At 42.8% G+C, this 18,925-nt stretch overlaps 2 protein-coding genes across 7 annotated transcripts in view; one reads left to right on the top strand and one right to left on the bottom strand.

Annotated features, from left to right (window-relative positions):
- The first annotated feature begins 5,564 nt into the window (after window positions 1-5,564).
- The window catches only part of NCOA2 (nuclear receptor coactivator 2), a 270,883-nt gene continuing 257,522 nt past the window's right edge, over window positions 5,565-18,925 (top strand). For 2 of the 6 annotated variants that reach the window (XM_057737101.1, XM_057737102.1), the window contains exon 1: window positions 5,613-6,057. The gene's annotated coding sequence lies outside the window, so the exon portion shown is untranslated. Of the gene's footprint in view, window positions 6,058-6,334; window positions 6,414-7,233; window positions 7,615-18,925 lie in introns of those variants that run through there. The other 4 variants (XM_057737096.1, XM_057737109.1, XM_057737098.1 and 1 more) reach the window with 4 other exon arrangements.
- Window positions 6,708-7,703, bottom strand: LOC130854281 (basic proline-rich protein-like). The gene is made up of 2 exons (XM_057736991.1): window positions 7,452-7,703; window positions 6,708-7,340 (listed from the first exon to the last, which is right to left on the bottom strand). The coding sequence occupies exons 1-2, from the start codon at window positions 7,701-7,703 to the stop codon at window positions 6,708-6,710; spliced, it is 885 nt and encodes a 294-aa protein (XP_057592974.1).

Below are 18,925 nucleotides of genomic sequence, written 5' to 3' on the forward strand. Positions count from 1 at the left end.
CTTTGCGATAGTTATATCATTTTTTTCTTCACTGCATCAACTAGAATCTCCTGTACAATGTTGAATACAGATGGTAATAGTGGACATTCTATTTCCAATTCTATTTCCCAATCTCTAAGAGAAGCCGTAAATGTTTCACTATTGAGTATGACATTTGTTATAGGCTTTTTGTATAGACAGTTCCTTATATTGAGGAACTTCTCTTTTATTCCATTTTTTTTAAATACCAATGGAAATTTGTTCAGGTATAATTTACAGATAGCAAATACATAAATCCCAAGTGTACAACTCAAAGTTCCATAAACCATTATCAAAATATAATCATCACCCAGATCAATATTCTCTTCGGTAAATACTTAGGAGTAAAACTGCTGGGTCATATGATAAGTGTATAAGGAAGTGCCACACTGTTTTCTAAGCTGGTTGTATAGTCCTGTCAGCAATGAATGAGTTCCATTTGCTCCACATTCTTACTGATACTAGGTACTGTCAGCCTTTATAATTTTAGCTATTCTAGAGGGTAAGTCATATCTCCTGTAGTTTGAATTTGCATTAGTTCCCTGATGACTAGTGACTTTGAGCATCTTTTCATATATTTATTGACCATTCACATACTTTTATAAAGTGCCTTTTCAAGTCTTTTCTTCATCATCTAATTGGGTTGTCTTTTGAATTAATTTGGAGGTGTTCTTTGCTTATTCTGGATACAGGTACTTTGCCAGATATGTGTATTGCAGATATATTCTCCTAATCTGTGAACTGCCTTTGCACTTCCTTTGTGGCATTTTTTGACAAGAAGTTTATAATTTTAATGAGGTCCAATTTATCAATTATTTTTCTTTTCTGATTAGTGTCTTTCATGTCCTGTTGAAAAAAGAAATCTTTGCCAATCCCAAACTTGTAAAGATATTTATTAAGCCACGTTTTCTTCTAGGAGGTTTATAGTTTTAGCCTTTACGTCTAAGTCTGTGATCAATCTCTAATTCATTCTTGTGTATCATGGTGTGAAGAGGGTGTCAATATTCATTTTCTCCATACTGCTATCTAGTTGTTCCAGCCCTATTTGACGAGAACTTTCTTTCTCCATTGAATTTGACAACTTTGTAAAAAATCAATTGACTATAAATTTGGGGGTCTATTTCTGGACTCTATTCTGTTCCATTGATTTCTTACATCAGTATCATTATTGTAGCTTAATTATTGTAGCTCTGCAATGATTATTGAAATCAGTAGTGTAAATTATCCAACCTGTTCTTTGAATTTGTCTTGGCTGCTCTAAATAATATACATACACACATACATATATATGTATGTATGTATGTATATGTGTATATATATAAATTTGTATATATATACAAATTTTAGGATTAAGCATCTCAATTTTCACTAAAAAGACATTCTGGAATTTTGATTGGGATTGTAATGAATCTATAGATCAATTTGGGAAAAGCTGACACCTTAACAATATTGAGTCGACACATCTCCTTTTAACTAAGCCTCTGTAAATTTCTATCAGCACTGTTTTTAGTTTTCAATGTAGATATCTTGTGTATCTTTAGTTAAATATATTCCTAAGTATTTGATGTTTTTTATGTTTTGTAAATACCATTTTAAAAAATGTCATTTTCCAGTTGATTTTTCCTGGTATATAGAAATATAATTTCTGACTGTTGACCTTGTATCCTGTGATCTTGTTTGTTTTGTTTTTTTGGCACACGGGCTTAGTTGCTCCAAGGCATGTGGGATCTTCCTGGAGCAGGGATCAAACCTGTGTCCCCTGCATTGGCAGGCAGACTCTTAACCACTGCGCCACCTAGGAAGCCCATGTCCTGTGATCTTATATTCATTTTAATAGTTTATAAGCTCTTTTGAATTTTTTTATGTATACAATCACATGATCAATGAATAAAGATGGTTTTACTTCCTTCCTTTTCATTTTCTTACCTTATTCCACAGGATAGGATTTGCAGAGAGGCTAAAAAACTTGCCTAAGTTCACACAGTTAGTAAGAGCCAAGATTGAAATGCCTGTCAGTCTGTTTCCAGAACATCCTGGAATGAGTGAGGGTGTATTAAGTATTTCATTGCTATTTTTGCTAGAAAAAGCTGTTAGGATCATACTGAAGATGGTCTTGAATATAAGGTGAAGGATTTGAATTTATTCTGTAGGCAATTAAGGATTATTAAGTGTTTTCAAGTGGGAAAGAAAAAGAAGTAGGAATATTAATCTTGTGACAGTGTGTAGTATGGTCTGAATGGAACCCCTCATTCATTGATTTATTCATTTCACAGTCATTTATTGAGCATATATTATGTTCTAGGAATTGTTACGGATACTAAGGAAATAAGGATGAAGACAATGTGTTGCTTAGAGTAGTAGAGGTTTTCAGTGACGGAGAAGAGAATTTTAGCACAATCTGTTAGCCATGCTGAAAAGGCAGCTCTATGATCTTGCATAAATTAACTTCTCTGAACCTCATTTTTTTCATATGTAAAATGAGAATAATAATATATATAGCATCTACTTTGATTAGAAATAAAAATATATATAGTATGCTTGACCTGTTATCAGACACATTTATGGTAGCTATAATATTTAAGGGATTTGGAGAGAGCACACAATAAGAATGAAACATTTGGTCAAACAGTTGTTTTTTTCAATAATCAAATTGTCAAACGAATGTTTTAACTGATTCCCCCCCTCCAGTGATTACATTTTTAAAAGAATGAATGATAAATTTTGTGCTTTTTTAACTTGAAACACCGAAATAGAGATAACTGTGCTATGCACAGATCTATTCAATGTAATAATATTCCATCTGTATAAAGAGCTTGAGAGTTAACAAACCCCATTTATTTACACCATTTTGTTTGTCTTGCAACAATTATACAGATGAGGAAACTGAGATATTTAGTCACATAGTAAGTAGCAAAGCCCAGTTCATATATTTGCCTATCTTTTCTAGCTCTTCTTCAACTACACTGTTACCTCTCATTATATCATGAAGTATGCTAGTAGTAATAATACAAAAATCGTATTGAATCTTCCATTTTTATATAGTTTAAGTATGAAGAAAGTGAGTAGCTTGAAGTTGAATGAGGAAGAGAAGGCAGACAAAAGAGAATTTCTTGTTCTATAATATTCACATTGTTCTGATTTTCTTAGGTGTATTGTTAACTATATAACATCATTTTTCTTTACTACTTTAAGTCGCATTTGTGATTTGGCTGACATTTCTTTTTGGTTTTTTGTCTACTTGCCTCATCCATCTATGGTGTCTTGTTTCTGCTTCTAGAAATTTCAATAATTTCCTTCCCCTTTACAATTTGCACCCACAGTTTCTTCCTTATTGGGTTGTTCTCTGTTGGTAATATATCCAGTTCCTATATCTTTGTTTTCATTTTTTTCTTCGACTGAATAATTTAGCCAACTTATTTACTTTTCTTCCTTTTCATGTTACACTATCACATGATAATTCACCAGTAATTATGGCTGGTTTTCCTAAACAATTACTTTGAGGTCTTACAGATATCTAAGTTCTTTCAAAATACTGAAAACATTTTTTTATAAATATGTTTTAAAAGCAAGGTATTGGAGGGTGAATTGGGGAAATGGATGTGAAGATTGATCAGATACTATTGCTTACATTTTACAGTTTCACATAAACAGCAAACATGTGAGATATTGTTAGGAGCTATAGCAAGAACAAGACATGGTTCCAGGCCCTGAATAGCTTACAATCTAGTGAAAAAGACAAATATATAAACAACTCCAGTATAAGACAGAATATTGTTATAACTGCAGCATGAAGTGTTGAGGGAGCCCAGAGGCTGTAGTAGAGAGCAGAAGTTTCAGGATTCCTCAAGGGTGGAGGCAACTGATTAGCAGCTGGAGATGGGTCTCATTATGCTATGCTGTCAGATTTTTTTGTTTGTTTTATTTTTTGTAGAAACAGTCATGTATCTTGAGTAAGTTTTATTGAGTACTATGGAAATGCAATGGGGAGTCATTTATTTGCACAGATATCACGGTTGGTTTTTGAAAGTGTGAAATCTACTGTTGCAGAGGATTGATGAACTCTGGACTTCTGCCAAAAGAGAGAGAGAAAGCCAGAAGGAGAATCTTTTCTTTATCACAACTCAGAGTTGGGGGTGAGGACAGGAAAGGAAATTGGAGTCCAGCAATGTGACAGACCTCAGGCGACTACTCCCTCACTGTAGGAATACTGCGGACAAGTATTTGTGGAAGAAAACAGGTAATAAAATAAGCTCTCCATTTCCCATTTCTTCCCCAGTTTTCTGGAGAGCTTTGGGTTTTCAGAAAACCTAATTCTGTTATGTCATGTAATTAACATAATCTATGAAAATTTATTAAATTAATACATGGTGAATGCAAACATTTCAAACACTGTAGTGTACTAAAGAAAAGTGGAAGTACTACTGCATTACACACCCACTCACATTCCCCAGTGCTAACAATTTGTTGTTATAGCCTTTCAAACATTTTCCATCCATAGTCAAACACACACACACATACATATACTTTTTCCTTCCCAAAAGAAAACTGGTGGGCATTCCCACAAATTTGAGGTTGAAGACACCATTAAAAGTGTGGGTTCTGGAGTCTGCCAGAACTGGGCTCAAATCCTCTCCAGCTAGCTTCCTGGCTGTGTGACCCTAGGCAAATTACTTCTTTAAGCTTCATTTTTTTGTGTGAAGGATAACAATGGTAATTACTTTGCAAGGCTTGAGAATCAAAAATCTATAAATCACTCAGCACAGTGCCAGACACATAGTAAGTGTTCCATAAACATTATCACCGTCAATGGCAAGTGACCCTTCTCATTTTAAGACTAAAAATAAGAAAGTTTGTTAAACAAATGTTGCTCATTTTTTCCGACTAAGTGTATCTGGGTTGGGAAGAACTTGCTTTTCCAAAGCATAAAACTGATCCAAGTAACCTTTATGAGGGTTCTCTTCGAAATTTCAGTGCAACTCTCCTGCGTTCCCCTCAACATCACTTTCTGTCTAGAAAGAGGACTTTCCAATAAGAAACTTCTGTGGCTCATGTTGTGACGAGAATGCTCAACCAGGTCAGGCTTTACACTGTGTGCACTTTTGCTTTATCATGCAATTGCTGGGTGGCACCCTTTTAAGCTCGCCTCGCGCGGTCGCGCCCCTCCATCCCCTCTTCAGATGCGGCTGCAACAGGCGAAGCCTATCCTCTTCCAGCCGAGGTTCAATTGATGGACGACGGGCGCCTCCAGGGCGCAGCAGCAGACGCGGGCGTGCGAGGTGCGCCCCAGGGGTGCAGGCTGCTGGCCGAGGGGCCCGGGAGGGAGGCTCCTCCCGGGGCGAAACTGGCACTGCGCTCTCCCCGATTTCCGTGCAGGGGCATCTGCCCCGCCGTCTGCAGCCCCAAGATCCCACTGCCTCCACTCTGCAGCCCCGACCTGCGCCGTCCGCTTGCTTTCTTGTTTGGCACTGCCCTTTGCCCTCCCATGGAGTCATCTGTTTACTCTCCCTTCACTTCCAGTCACCCATAGGTCACCCTCCCTCTACCACAGTCACCCATTTTGTCCCCTCTCCCTTCTCTCCTCGGGTCGTCTTCTTGGAGGACTCCGCCGACGGAGATGCTGCGGACCCCGCGGCCGGGGTCTGCTCCGCGGAGGACCCTCCGTCCACCTCTGCTCCCTCCCCGGGGGCGCGGGACGCAAGTTTCCGCTCCGTCCTTTCCCCAGTGACAGGACTTGGTTGCGGCCACGGCCAGGGAGGCGGAGGGAGGGACTGCAGGGCTCCCGAGCCCCCTCCCCTGATCGCGAGCTCGCGCGGTCTGTGTCTCTCTCCGCAAGTGCGGAGACGCGGAGGAGGACGAGGAGGAGGAGGACGAGGAGGAGGAGGAGGAGGAGGGAGTTGGGGGAGGATCTCCATTGAAATAAACAACCAGGCAGCAGTTATTAACACGGGAACATGGCGGCCGCAGCCTCAGCCACAGCCTCGGCGGCGAAGGTCAGCGCCGACGGCAGCCGGCACCTGACGGCGTGACCGACCCGAGCCGGTAACCGCGCCTTCCCTGGGGGCCGCGAGGGCGGGCGGGCGGGCGGGGGGCGCCGCGTCCCCACCCCCGGCCGCGACTGCCCTTCCTGCGCCGAGCCGGGCAGAGCCGCGCGCCGCCGAGAGGGCTGTTTTGTGTGCGGGGACCCCTGCCCCGGTGCGCGGAAAACGGGAGTTGCATCCCGGAGGCGCCGCGAAGCTGGGGAGTTGGGGCTTGGGGGGTGGGGAGGGCGGGAAGCGGAGGGGATACGCGGAGTCCCTGGGAGAGAAAGGAGGCGCTCCAGCGCTCTGCGAGGGCTCGGGAGACGAGTCCCGGAGCGCGAGGCGGGCGGAGGCTGCAGCCCGCGGCGCCGGCGAGAGGTGAGAGCCGAGGCGCGGCGGGGAGGCCGGGGGAGCGGGCGCGGCCCCCGCCCGAGGAGCACGGCGCCCGCCGCCCTGCCCGGTGCGGGGTCGGCGAGGAGCGCGTCTCCTGCGGCCTCTCGGGGGGCGCGAGGCGGGGACGGGAAGGTGAAGCCCGAGAAGGTGCATTCTTTCATGGAGACGCTGAGCGACTGCAGCGCAGGGTGGGAGCCCGGCGAGGGGAGGCAAGACTCGGGAAGTGCTCGGGGCGGGTGTGTGTGTGTGTGTGTGTGTGTGAGAAGGTGAAGCGCCGCGTCAGGGGCGGCCGACGAGCTGAGACGCCGGCAGGAGGGGAGCCGCGGCCCGGCAGCCGGGCCGAGCCCGTGTCAGCCCCGGGGGCGGGGGGCGAGGGGCGCCGCGCGCGGCGGGCGGACGGGAAGGAGCTGCGGCGGGCGGGGCGGGCGGCGCGCTCGGGCCGAGCCAGGCCCGGCCGCGGTGGGGGCGGGGAGCCGGGGGCCGGACCGCGGCGGCGCCGAGCCGGGCTCGCCTCTGACTTAACTTTCTGGGTGCGGGCGTGTGTGCAGCAGGCGCGCTGGGGCCGGGGCTGGGGGCGGGAGGCGGTCCGGGAGGTTCCGGGTTGGCTCGCCAGCGCCCCCTTTTCTCTCCCCCATCTCCCCGCCCCTGAAGGGACAGGCCCTCAGGGCCCCGGGCGGGAAGCGGGAGGGGCCCTCCCGGCCGGCTCGCGACCGTCACGCCCCGGGCCCGGGGACACTTCTCCCTCGGGCCTCTGGGGGTTGGCTGGGGGAGGAGGCCAGGGTCGTCGCTGCGCGCTGGCGCTCCCCGCCCCTCCGGGGAGTCCCGGAGGCGCCTCTTCCGAGATCGGGGGTGGGTCGGTCCCTGGTTAGCGGGTCCCTCCCTCTTCTCCCTCCCCCTAGTGGTTTCCGGGGCCTGCGGGACCGAGGGGCGGGAATCGGGACCCGAGCGCCCTGCACCGGCACGGAGCCGGACCGGGCCTAACGCCGTCCGGGTCTGTCACTGGTAGGGGAAACTTTCCCAAACCGGTGGCCGAGCCTGAACACCCTCCTCCGCCACCTCGTCCTCTAATCCCACTCCCACTCCACCTCCTCCGACGCCTTCCCCTCCCACCGACCCGAATCTCGCTGTGTGTGACTGACGGGGCAGTGAGCCAATCGAAGGCGGGGAACTGACCTGCCGGGTGTCGGTAAGCCAATCGCGGGGACCGGAGGAAGGAGGGGGCGGGGCTTCTTCGAACCAGTTAGAGTGGAGTTGCACGCGGGGCGGGGGAGTCATGGAGACGCGAAGAGCTCTCCACTCTTGTACGTCCGCGGTCACCCGCTCCTAGATCTGTGGGGTCGTGTCGCTTACGGGGGGGTCTGACCGGGGGAGGCACGTAGTTTGCACGAGATACTGTATTTCTTTGGCACCGCCAGAGACGTTGTCTTAGACACGACGAAGTCTATAAAGGCGCTTACGATGTGGCAGTAACTGTCCGAGGCCCGTTTCTAAAATGGCATATATTGTAGTGATCGCGTTCTGGACCTCAGCGCTCGGTTTATGTGCTGAGGATCATAGTAGTTAATCTGTTTACCTCTAACTCAGTTTCACTTAGCTACTCCAGCGTGGGGACAATGAAATTTGAAAGGGTGCTCTGAAAACGAAGGCATCGGGAAAACCTCACGTCAGTTGATTATTGGAAGTGTAAAGCATCATTGTTTGCAATGGCTTCGTGGTTCCTTGAGTAATTAGAGCGCCAGTTTCCAAAGTGCACTTGGAAGTTCGGCGTTTGGGATGACGTTAAAAAAAAAGTTGTGGTTTATGGTATGCATTTTTTGTTCTTTGTTTTTTTGCTCTTTCTTGAGTAAACAAAATGAAGTTAGGAACCAAAGCATCACTGTTTGAAACCTAAAGCGTTGGTATTTAAGGAGCAAGCTAGTCAAAGAATATTTGTCTACAGAAAAAAAGTGAGTAAAATGTAGTTTGCCAGATTACTCCCACACAAAAGATTCTTAAAAATAAATTGTTTTAGTTTGCTTAAACACTACTGAATGATACAGTATGTGGGTACTTTTTTTGGTTTTTGCAAGGTTAGGAGACATAGGTTATTTTACGCTGTTTGTTGGGTAGTCTAGTGACTTACTCTTGACTTTTCAGAATAGGGAGGATAGGTCTTAGGTTCTGTAAAGATCGCAGGTTGCTCTGCAGGAATAGCAGTCTTTTAAAAAGACAGCAGCTGCTGCTGCGATGCTTTGTGTGTGTGTGTCTGTGTGTGCGCGTGTGTGCGCTCCTGTTCTTTGTTGGGGAGGTTAGTGCACACTGACAGCAGCAAGGCTCGTTTTTTCCCAACTGGAATTTGTAGAATCTTTGAGAGTTCAAAGAATGAATAATATTAACTTGAGAATGCATCTGTTCATTTTGTGATGAGTATCCCGTGAATTTAATCTTGGGAAGGTTTTTTTTTTTTTCTTTTTTTTGAGGCATTTTATGTGCATGATACTTAAGTATATTGGTTTCTCGAGCTTTTAATAATATTGTGTTACTAAGAAATAATTGAGGGGGACTGTAGTTTTAGGGAACAGTATTTACCACACCCTACCAATGTGTTCTGTTGTAGTAGACAATTTTAAGATTCATAATGTGAATTCCCAACCCAGTATAATTGTAAGTGGTCATGTAGGCAAAAATTTATTGTATTTTGCTGTGGCCCTTGAGGTGTTATTTTAGTGATAAAATAGTAAAAACTGTGAAGATAAAACAAACATTTAGCTGCCAGAAGTAGGGAGTATTAAAAATTAAACAACATTCAAAATCTGACAACATTCAAAACCGCCCCGTCATTAGTTAATTTAGTTACTGGAGGCCACTCTGACATGTGGCTTTTGTATGCTCAAGAGTAACATATTATTTTACTCCTTCTCTACAATAATCCTTGAGAATGTTCTCAGATTCTTGGTGGCAGTGAGTAGCAAGTCCCCTAATGCCTGGCTGGGGGGAAAAAAACCTCTCAAGCATATGGAGACATCTAGAAAAAGATGTGCATCGTCAGCTGTGATTCCATTGTGTGCTCTCAGACTGGATCTGAGCCTTCTTCTCTTGGGAATTTCAGTCTTAACAGAGGAGTTTTAGATGTCAGGATACTGAAGCAGAGGATAGAGAAGAGCTCACCAATTATGAATTTAATATTTAGATAGTTTAGCTTTGATTTTAACCCTTCATTGGTTAAATATAATTTACATGACTTTTGCTCAGTGTTAGAGGAGAATTTGACTAGAAACCTAAAATGTCAGGATCAGAGGGGAACTTGGGCTGTGGTGTGGGTGCATAAAGGGGCAGTGCTCCTTGGTTGGCTTTATCTTTAGTTATATCTTATAAAAGCTTTGCAAGCCTCAGAAGCAAGGATCTATGAGCAGTGCTTTCCTTACGCACGCTATATTTAAGGATTCAGTACCTTAGCTGTTTCAAATCACATCATGTCGAAATGTGACCCATAAGTTGACAGCTTGGATTTCTTAGGAAAAATTGTGTTGTATTGGGTTTAGAAGGGATGCTTTTAAGCAGTCCTTAGGATGCTGGGTACCAGAAAAGGGGGGAGTGGGTGGTCTTTAAACAATTTTTCTAGAAGATTAGTTTTCTGAAATGCACAGTGTGCCCTTATTTGATATTTTGATCAGTATTATGTCATGATTGAAATTATATTTAAATGCATAATTAATGCTTTGCTATTTTTATAGCAAAACTGCTATTTAAGAAATTACTAGCTTTTCACTATTTTGTGTTCATAGTTTTGTTTGGTAACTTATTACATGCTTTGTCAATTTTAAATTAAGAGAATAGGAGGCAGCAAGTAAGTTAGTTGCTTTAACGTGTTGGTCTTTTATTGCAGTAAATCATAAAATGAGCAGTGTATCAGGATCTTTCCCCCTAATGAAATAATGGGACTATGTTTACATACTAATAATGAAAACCATTTATGGGGATACAGAGCAAACCCCTTACTCAGTTTTTTCACACTCTTTCATATCTGAAGCTAATTTTACCTCTGTGCCTTGTTTTCTAAACAAAAAAGATCTAAGTGTTTGTACTTATTTCCTTTTTTGTTTTTTACAGGTTTGCAGAAGGGTTTATGAATAACTAACTGTAGAAAGAATATTATGTCATATTACTCTTTAAAGTCTATTAAAAGTAATATCTGGAAAAGCCATACAATACGGTTTTAGTGTCATAGGCCCTCAATTCAGACAGTATTTTAAACACACACGTTATGGATTGTAGATACAAATTTCTAAACACAGGTGAGAATGTGACTTTTGTGGGTATTTTAGAAAACTGTGTAGTTTTCCTAGCTGTTATAAAACTGAAGCAAGGGTGATTATGAAAAAGAGTGGAAATCTTAAAGGTTGTGCTATGAAGGTATCTGAAATTAAAAGACTACATGGTCTGCAGGTAGATCATAATACTCTTGGCTTTTAGGGCAAACATTTTATGTGTTTATCCTATGAAATGTTCATCAGTGACCACATTTCTGGCTTCCAGTGGCTGTGATGACATAATGCAATTGTGGAAACTGATTCTGGGACACTTTTCAGTTGGTTTCCTAGTTGGAAATTTCTAGAGAAGAATTAAATAAGCAGGGAACCTATGGCAGTATTTGACTTCCCTGCTTTTGAGGCTTTTGAATATAGAATCTTAATTGTAAGTAAGCAAGAGGGGTGAGCTGCTTTTAGGTAGACATATCAGCAGTAATTAAATAGTTATTAATAGTTAATAGATAAAGGTTCTGAAAGAAAAAATTTTACTTTGGGTGTCAATTGACAGATGCGTGGAGCACTGAAGTTAGCATGTTAATTCTGGCAGAATTTATGTTTTTTTTAGGCAGCCAATTATGAACTGTTAAGAGTTCCCGAGGGAGTTCCCTGTGGCCAATGTAACTCTCATTTTGGGCTTTTTAGATCTTGTTTTTGCATTCTTGCCTCGTTTAACCATTGTTTCATTCATTTGTTCAGTTATTTGATGAGTTTTGAGTGTCCCAGCTCTGGCAGTTTACTTTTATAGTATAAACCATCCATTGCAAATCCTGTGATTAAAAGGGGAACACATAGTGGGTGATGATTTTTTTTGGTGGGGGAGTGGGTGGAAAGGGGAGTGGGTGGAAAGGGACGTGTTCACCTTAATTTTCAATTTGCTATCATCCTAAAGATCTGCTGTTCTTTTAATGTGTAATTTTAATTATATGATATAGTCAGATTATTCTGTTTGCTGTCTGTGACCTCTGATTTCTGTGGATTGTCTGTGCCTTGTCACTGCTTTTATTTTTTATTTATTTTGTCACTGCTTTTAAGGCTAACATATTCTGAGCCTTACCAATGTAGGTTTCTGAAAGATGGAAAACTCCTTTGCACAGCCTTTCACAGGTATTCTGCTGTGGTTGTCAGTTTTTTTAGACGTAGCTCATTCTTGCTCTTGACTAAACTGTCTGTATTGGGAGAGCAGCAACAAAACAACAGAAACGATAATAGCAGCTGTCATTGAGTGCCAACAACCTGCTAGGGGCTTTTTGAGGCCTGCTCCATTCTTTCATTCTTGCCACAACCCTGTGAGGTAGAGGTTACCTTCATTTTCCAGAAGGAGATGAAGCTGAAAGGGGATTAAGTCATTGTGCCTCTAAGCAAAACATTGGGGAAAAAATTAACCTTGACCAATGAGTGGGGAAACAAATCATCAGTATCAGAGAGGATGGTGAGTCTGAGGACGTCTTCCTGTTAGGGACCTGATAAAGCATATGTTTGCAGGTCGTTTTAGGGGTCTCAGTCTGATTGTCTGGTTCATAAAAAGGATGGATAGGTTTGAATCGATCCAGTTCTGCAAATTCTGTAGGCCTGTACCTCCCAAATCCTTGCCTCAAGGCAGATGGATACCTGGACAGTCAGTTGATACTTAAGACCTGTAAGTAGTCTCCACATTTTTTAGTCATCAGCCCAGAATTTAACGGTTCCTAAATTGCAGGATTCTTTCTTGACTTTTAATTTTCAAAAAATAAGAATGGTAGTGGATGACGTCAAAACAGGTAACCTGTACCGAGTGCTCACTCAAAACCTGGTGCCGGGCTAATAGGCTGCCCTTAGTGTACGCTCCTATCTGGTTCTCACAGTACAGTCACACAGTGAGGGAGGCGCTCTTGTTGTCATTCCTCTTTCACAGTCCAGGAAGTGGAGGCACAGAGCTGTCAGATAACTTGCCGAAGGTCACACAGCCTGAGTGCTGGAGAGCAATTTGCACCCAGGCCAGCGTTCCCCCTTAGTCCTGTCTTCTTAACTTGTGTTCTTGTTAAACGGTCGGCTGTACTTCCTTGTAGCCTCGTGTGGATGTGTCCCAGCCAGTGCTTTGTGGAGACAGCACAGATCAGTCACTCTCCACTAGGGAAAGGGAAAGGGGTAGGAGTGTAGTTCGAAAGAGCATATTCAGGTTGCCTATTGTTTCTCACAAAAGAAGCTCAGAAAATAAGCTTGAGAAAACTCGATTGTGGGTGAGAGGTAGAAAAGAGATGGAAGAGCGCTATAGGCGACAGCGGTTTAGGACCAGGGAAGCTCTTGTATAGATATTTGGCTTCTTATTTCTTTAAAATATATTTAATTCTAGCACGTTTAACCGTTAGGTGGTGATTGTATGATGCATGTGTTGCAGGTTTTTTGCAACCCAGGTAGCATGGGTGATTTGGTGTTGAGATATTGTAGGCCCCAAAGGAGGCTGATAATATATTCAGTCATCTGACTTGTGCTCTGCTATTTGTGGAATTCTTCTGTCTGCTCAATTGTTTGCAGGGAGCGAGGAGAGCTTTCAGGGAACTCTTTCACCTGTGCACGTGTGGGGATCAGAATCAGCAGGGCAATGCTTTTAGTGTTCCAGCTGCCGGGTCTGAAGCCCTGTTGTCAGAGGTGAAAATATAATGCATGGTATTGTCTATTATTCATTTAGCGGGCCCTCAGGAAATATGAGCCCCCATCTTCCAAGGCTTAACTCGCAGGGTGTGGGGGGGTTCTGGGAGTTGCTATTGTTGCTGACTGACCTCTGCCCCTGGAAGCACTGTCTAAATGAGGACGGTCATTTCAAGCAGGTTGTTCTCACTTATAAAATCAGCTCAGGAATCAAACATGAAATGACTTCCCTTGCCTTCAGTGGTACCGTAGCATTTGTAGGAATATTTAATATTAATTTAGCTTAAAATTTCTAGTTCTCTTGTTAATATGCTTAATAATGAAAAGCTTTTCAGTGCTTGTCAGAGTGTAAATTGAAAAATTGAATTGCATATGTTAGAGGAGCCTATAGCTTTACTCTGGTCATTTCCAGGCCATCTCTAGAACAAAACTAAATGGAAAATTTAGATAGTTGCTTGGATAACACGTTTTTAAACATACATTTGTAATGTGCTTGTATATATATATATTTTAAAATAGATTTTTTAATAAATATGTTTGTTAGGTAATCACCTCTGGTTATTGTTAGAACATAAGTAGTGAGTTCTTTCACAGGTATTTTTGATTCCTAAATAAGGAATATGGAAATTCCTTACCAAAAATCTCAACGTCAGAAGTGTATGAATTTCTACCAGTTTAACATAGCAGCATTTATTGACATTATAGAAGCTGGTTGTGAAAGTTAGGGAGCCGGGCGGTGGGGGCCTGCGGGTCCTGGGGGTGATTCTGTATCCTGTACCTGCCACCTTGTACCTGTGGCCTGTTGTGGACATCGGGTCAGCTGTACTTGGAGACCAGTCCTTTGAAGTGAGGATGGAAAGATGAATAATGGCACAACTTTGGACTGCTTCAGCTGGCTGTGAACCTTTGTAGACTTTTCTCTGCCTCCTTTTGTCCGTCTTTCTTCCCTGGCTTTCTCGGTGGTTGTTGTTGCTGGTGTTTTTTTTGTTTGGTTTGGTTTGGTTTTTTCCCTAAAGTTGAAGATGGGTGGCAGTGAAGGAACACAATCAATATTATGGGGGAGGCTGTTGCTGTCATTAGTTTTTTATTAAGTATTTCATGTCTGATCGTGATCTGCAGTTTCCCTCTTTACCTAACAGATTTGCTCTGCTCACAGCACTTGGTGAAGGAGCTGGCTGTTAAGGAAGCCATTAGGTTGGGGACAGATCACTTAACAGGCTGGTGCAGTAACTGGCTGATTTGCTGTTGGAAGTTAGTCGGTTGCTGGACAAGGTTGTGGTCCAGCCGACAGGGGCCTGAGCCTCTGTTGTCTAATAGGATTGAGTATTACATTCCCTAGCTTTTCTGTATTCTGTTTTTCCCCCGTTTAAGGATATTGTTACAGACGCTATAATATTAGTTGTCTTGAAAGTGTTCATTAGATTCAAGTGGTCAAAATGGTTATAAGTTGGAAATATTAAGATGATTTAAGATTGGTGAAAATTTTAACCAAATTCCTGAAGCGTTAGGAATGCCCGCCCCTTTGGAGGTTCTGATAGTGTATTGTTTTCAATTTCTGTACTACTATTTTGAGACTCATATGTGGTGTGCTTGTTGCTGTTTTAAGTAAGATGTATGAATATCTTGATTCCTTAAGATTTTTCTGTAAAAGTGTGATATAGAGATATTTATTCTATTAAGAAATGCCATTTTATTGTATTCCAGCACCACCGGAGTCTTTTCTAAATAACCAAATAGTAAGTATAAGTAAAACGTAGTGAAGGGACTGGAAGTTATGTAAAGATCTTCTATTTATGCTGTGCTACCTTGTATTGATATTTTAAGCAAGAGGTGTGTACAATTAAGTGGGAGATAAATTAGTGGGAGATTGGGATACCAAATAGTACACTGTAAATATGTGCAGTTTATTGTGTGTTAACTGTATCTCAATAAAAGTTCTTTAAAAAAAATAAAATAAAAATAGCAATAACAACTTTTATTGCAAAAAAAATCTAATAAATTAAAGGCTTTAAGTTGTTAAGTATAACACAAGAAAATGACTTGATATTCATCGTGTCCTAAACATATTGACAGTGACAAGTGACAGTGACAAAAGTCAAAAAAACGCCTGGACATTGAAGGACGTTAGAAAACAAAACCAGAGCGTTTGCCCTCTCTGTGTAAAGGACACTCACATCATAACAACACCATTCTCTTAATCATTGATGATCTCATCGTAATAGTAAATACCTCTTTGAGAAACAGCATTCAGGAGAAAACAAAGAGTCAGGAGACGGAGGGAAGCCCAGCTTTGTTGGCTCAAGGCGGTGAAGGATGGGGCAGGATGGAGCTGGGCTGGGCGCCTGTGGCCTGGCTCTGGGTGCAGGTCTAGGGTGAGCTGGGACCCTGCTGGGAGAGGCCCTCCGCTGCTCCCTGCCTCTTCTCATGGCCACTGGAGGCAGGCCCTGACCCTGTGGTGGGGAGGGAGGGGGAGAGAAGGGAGAGCCTGTGGTAGGTGGAGATGGTCCCAGGGGATTGAGGTCCCAGATGCTCACCTGCAAGTAGTTGCCCGCGTCTGGATCTCACCCAGGGGCTGGCCGGCTCCCATGTGTAGAGTCTTCTCATGAGCAGCATCCTTAATTCTGGACCAGGACAGTGATGCTGATGGCTGGCTCCCTTCAGGCACCACTGAGCCCCGCAGCCCTTCTACCCTGATGTGCTGTATTACCAGACTGAGCATCTGGTGGATCCTTTGTCCCTTTTCAGGTGAGAAGTGAGGTGGCTACTCCACCCAAGAGCAAGTAAAGACCAGGCAGGTCAAGGGAAGCCTTCTGGGACTTGTGATTTTCAGAGGCTGAGCTCCTTGCCTTCACCTGATCTGACCCTCAGACAAGTGAGGGAAGCCAGTGCCTTTGCACCAGAGGGATGGAGGGGGCTCTCCTGGTTCCATTCCCTTCTCGAGGAATTTCCCAGTGAGGTTCAGGTGCCTCTAGCAGCCTCACCCCAGGTTTTATGGGCCCGCCTTAATGGTTCATGGATGTTTACTCTCTTGGAGAAAGGGGTTGAGTTGTATCATGGGGAAAAAGAAAAGGAAAGGCGTTCAGAAAGAAACTGGGGGCGGCCTATAGAGGAGTTCCTGCATTGAATCCAGGCTAAAAAGGTTAGGACCACGCAGATGGAAAATATCAATGCAAAAGAGTAGCCTTGCCTGAAATCTGTCAATTTATAAAGATATATTAGAGTAAATCCAGAGCAGCAAGTACATGCCCTTGCAGCTTGAAAGTTTTAACTTGTTACTTTAGGTGGAATAGGCTACTTATACAGACTTTTTGGCGAAACTTTAAATAAGTAAATGGAGGGCCATAACATGTTAGTAAAACAAATTAGAAGGTTTTTAAAAACTTTTTTTTATTTTTTACTTTTATGTTATTTTTGGCTGCGTTGGGTCTTCATTGCTGCACGTAGGCTTTCTCTAGTTGTGGCAAGCAGGGGCTACTCTTGTGCGGGCTTCTCATTGCAGTGGCTTCTCTTGTGGAGCACGAGCTCTAGGCACCTGAGCTTCAGTAGTTGCAGCACATGGGCTCATTAGTTGTGGCTCTCGGGCTCTAGAACACAGGCTCAGTGGCACATGGGCTTAGTTGCTCCACGGCACGTGGGATCTTCCCACACGAGGGATTGAGCCCATGTGCCCTGCATTGGCAGGCGGATTCTTAACCGCTGCGCCACCAAGGAAGTCCCCAAATTAGAAGTTTAGATATACATTATTTGGAGTTTAACATCAAGGAGAAAAACCATCAAATAAAATGCTTTGACAAATCAGGCATTAAAATTTGTCTGTTGTGTTCTGTAACTGTGTTTAAAATGATTATATGCACTGGCTTGTTGTCTGAATGAAACAGGTACAACAGAGAATGGTACCTGTTTTCTTATTGGTTTGCTAAAATTAGGGGAAATACTAAGGATGGAGTCTGTGTGTGTGTGTGTGTGTACACATATATGTATTTTTTCAGTTATTTTCTCCTTCCTCCCAAATGGTACACAGAATAGCTTAAAGACTTTCATTTTTAAACTGTATTCTGGGCTGATTTAAATTCTCCTTCTGTATCATAAGTCATTAATAGACTGATCTTTCCAAAATATCCCTTTTACAATAACATATGTCCCCCTACTCACTACAGAATGACATTCCCAGTTTCTTACTAGGTGGGTCTGCCACAAAGCCATTTCCCCCACTTCTGCTGTTCACATGAGCCTTCTTCGTACCTGTTAGTCTGTTCTTCCTGGCCTGCAGCGAACACGTGTTGACTATGAAAGCTCATGTTCTTTGATTTACCTAGTAAAAACAAATGAGTTAGTCTAAAATTTAAGAAGCAGTTCTTTGATATAAAACTCAATTTGTTGGGGGTTTATATTATTATTATTATTATTAGTTTGGGTCTCAGACATTGTTTTACTAGTTTCTTTTTTTTTTGACATACTATAAACTGCATATATTTAAAGTGTACAATTTAATATTTTTTTTTCTTATTAGTAATGTATATATGGCAGTCCCAATCTCCCAATTTATTGCCTTCCAACCCTCCCCGCTTTCCTTGGGGGTTTATATTATTGATCTCAGTTAATCGCAAAGTATATAATCATAACAAAAAAAGAGATGGGGTCCAGTATTCAAAGGTTACAAGTCAGTTGCTTATTACATTGATTACAGATTTTACAACAAAATATTCTATAGAAAAAGAAGGAAGTTCACTTACCTTCAAACAGTAAAGATTTAAATTTTTGGCATTGTTGCCTTAGTAAAACTGAACATTTTCCACACCCAGACTTAATAACTTTTCCCCTGCAGAATATTTCTGACACTATGATGAGAACAGGGATTGATAATCTCAGTTTACAGTGGAAAGAGGAGAAAAACGGTAAAGAAAACCGTAGGGAAATTCAGTAGTTCTGGAAAGGTAATAAAACAAAACCAAACACAAAGTGGAAGGTTGGCACTTAAATATTTCCATTGAAGAAGTGATAAAAAGAGAATGAAAGCACCACTTGAAGGGTTGATGTCTCAATAGATAAGTAATGAAGTTCTACAACTATCCAAAGAGCGAAGCCCTTATGGACCACACATTAATATATGCTTGTGACAACACCTATAAAAATACTCTCAACTTTCTTCCCAAGTCTCTACTTAAACAATAATTTTTTGCTTTGTGGGACCATTTTATTTGCAGAGTAAGTCAGAAGGCTACCATTCTGTCATCTATTCAGATTCTGTCACCAACCAATTATATATTAAGTAGTAGAAATGGTATACAACCCTGGTGGAAAAGCAGGGTGCTGCTTTGGGATGGGCAGTATCTTATATCTCTCTTTCTTTCATTTCTTTTTTTCTTTTAGCTGTTTTTGGTCTTAGTTGCGGCATGCAGGATCTTTTTTTTTTTTTTTTAAGTTGGAGCATGCAGACATCTTAGTTGTGGCATTGTGGCATGCATGTGGGATCTAGTTCCCCGATCAGGGATCAGACTCAGGCCCCCTGCATTGGGAGCGCAGAGTCTTACCACTGGACCACCAGGGAAGTTCCTGTCTCTCTTATCCTTAGCTTTTGAGATG

The sequence above is a fragment of the Hippopotamus amphibius genome, chromosome 5 (assembly GCF_030028045.1).
Source record: "Hippopotamus amphibius kiboko isolate mHipAmp2 chromosome 5, mHipAmp2.hap2, whole genome shotgun sequence".
NCBI classification, from domain to species: Eukaryota; Metazoa; Chordata; class Mammalia; order Artiodactyla; family Hippopotamidae; genus Hippopotamus; species Hippopotamus amphibius.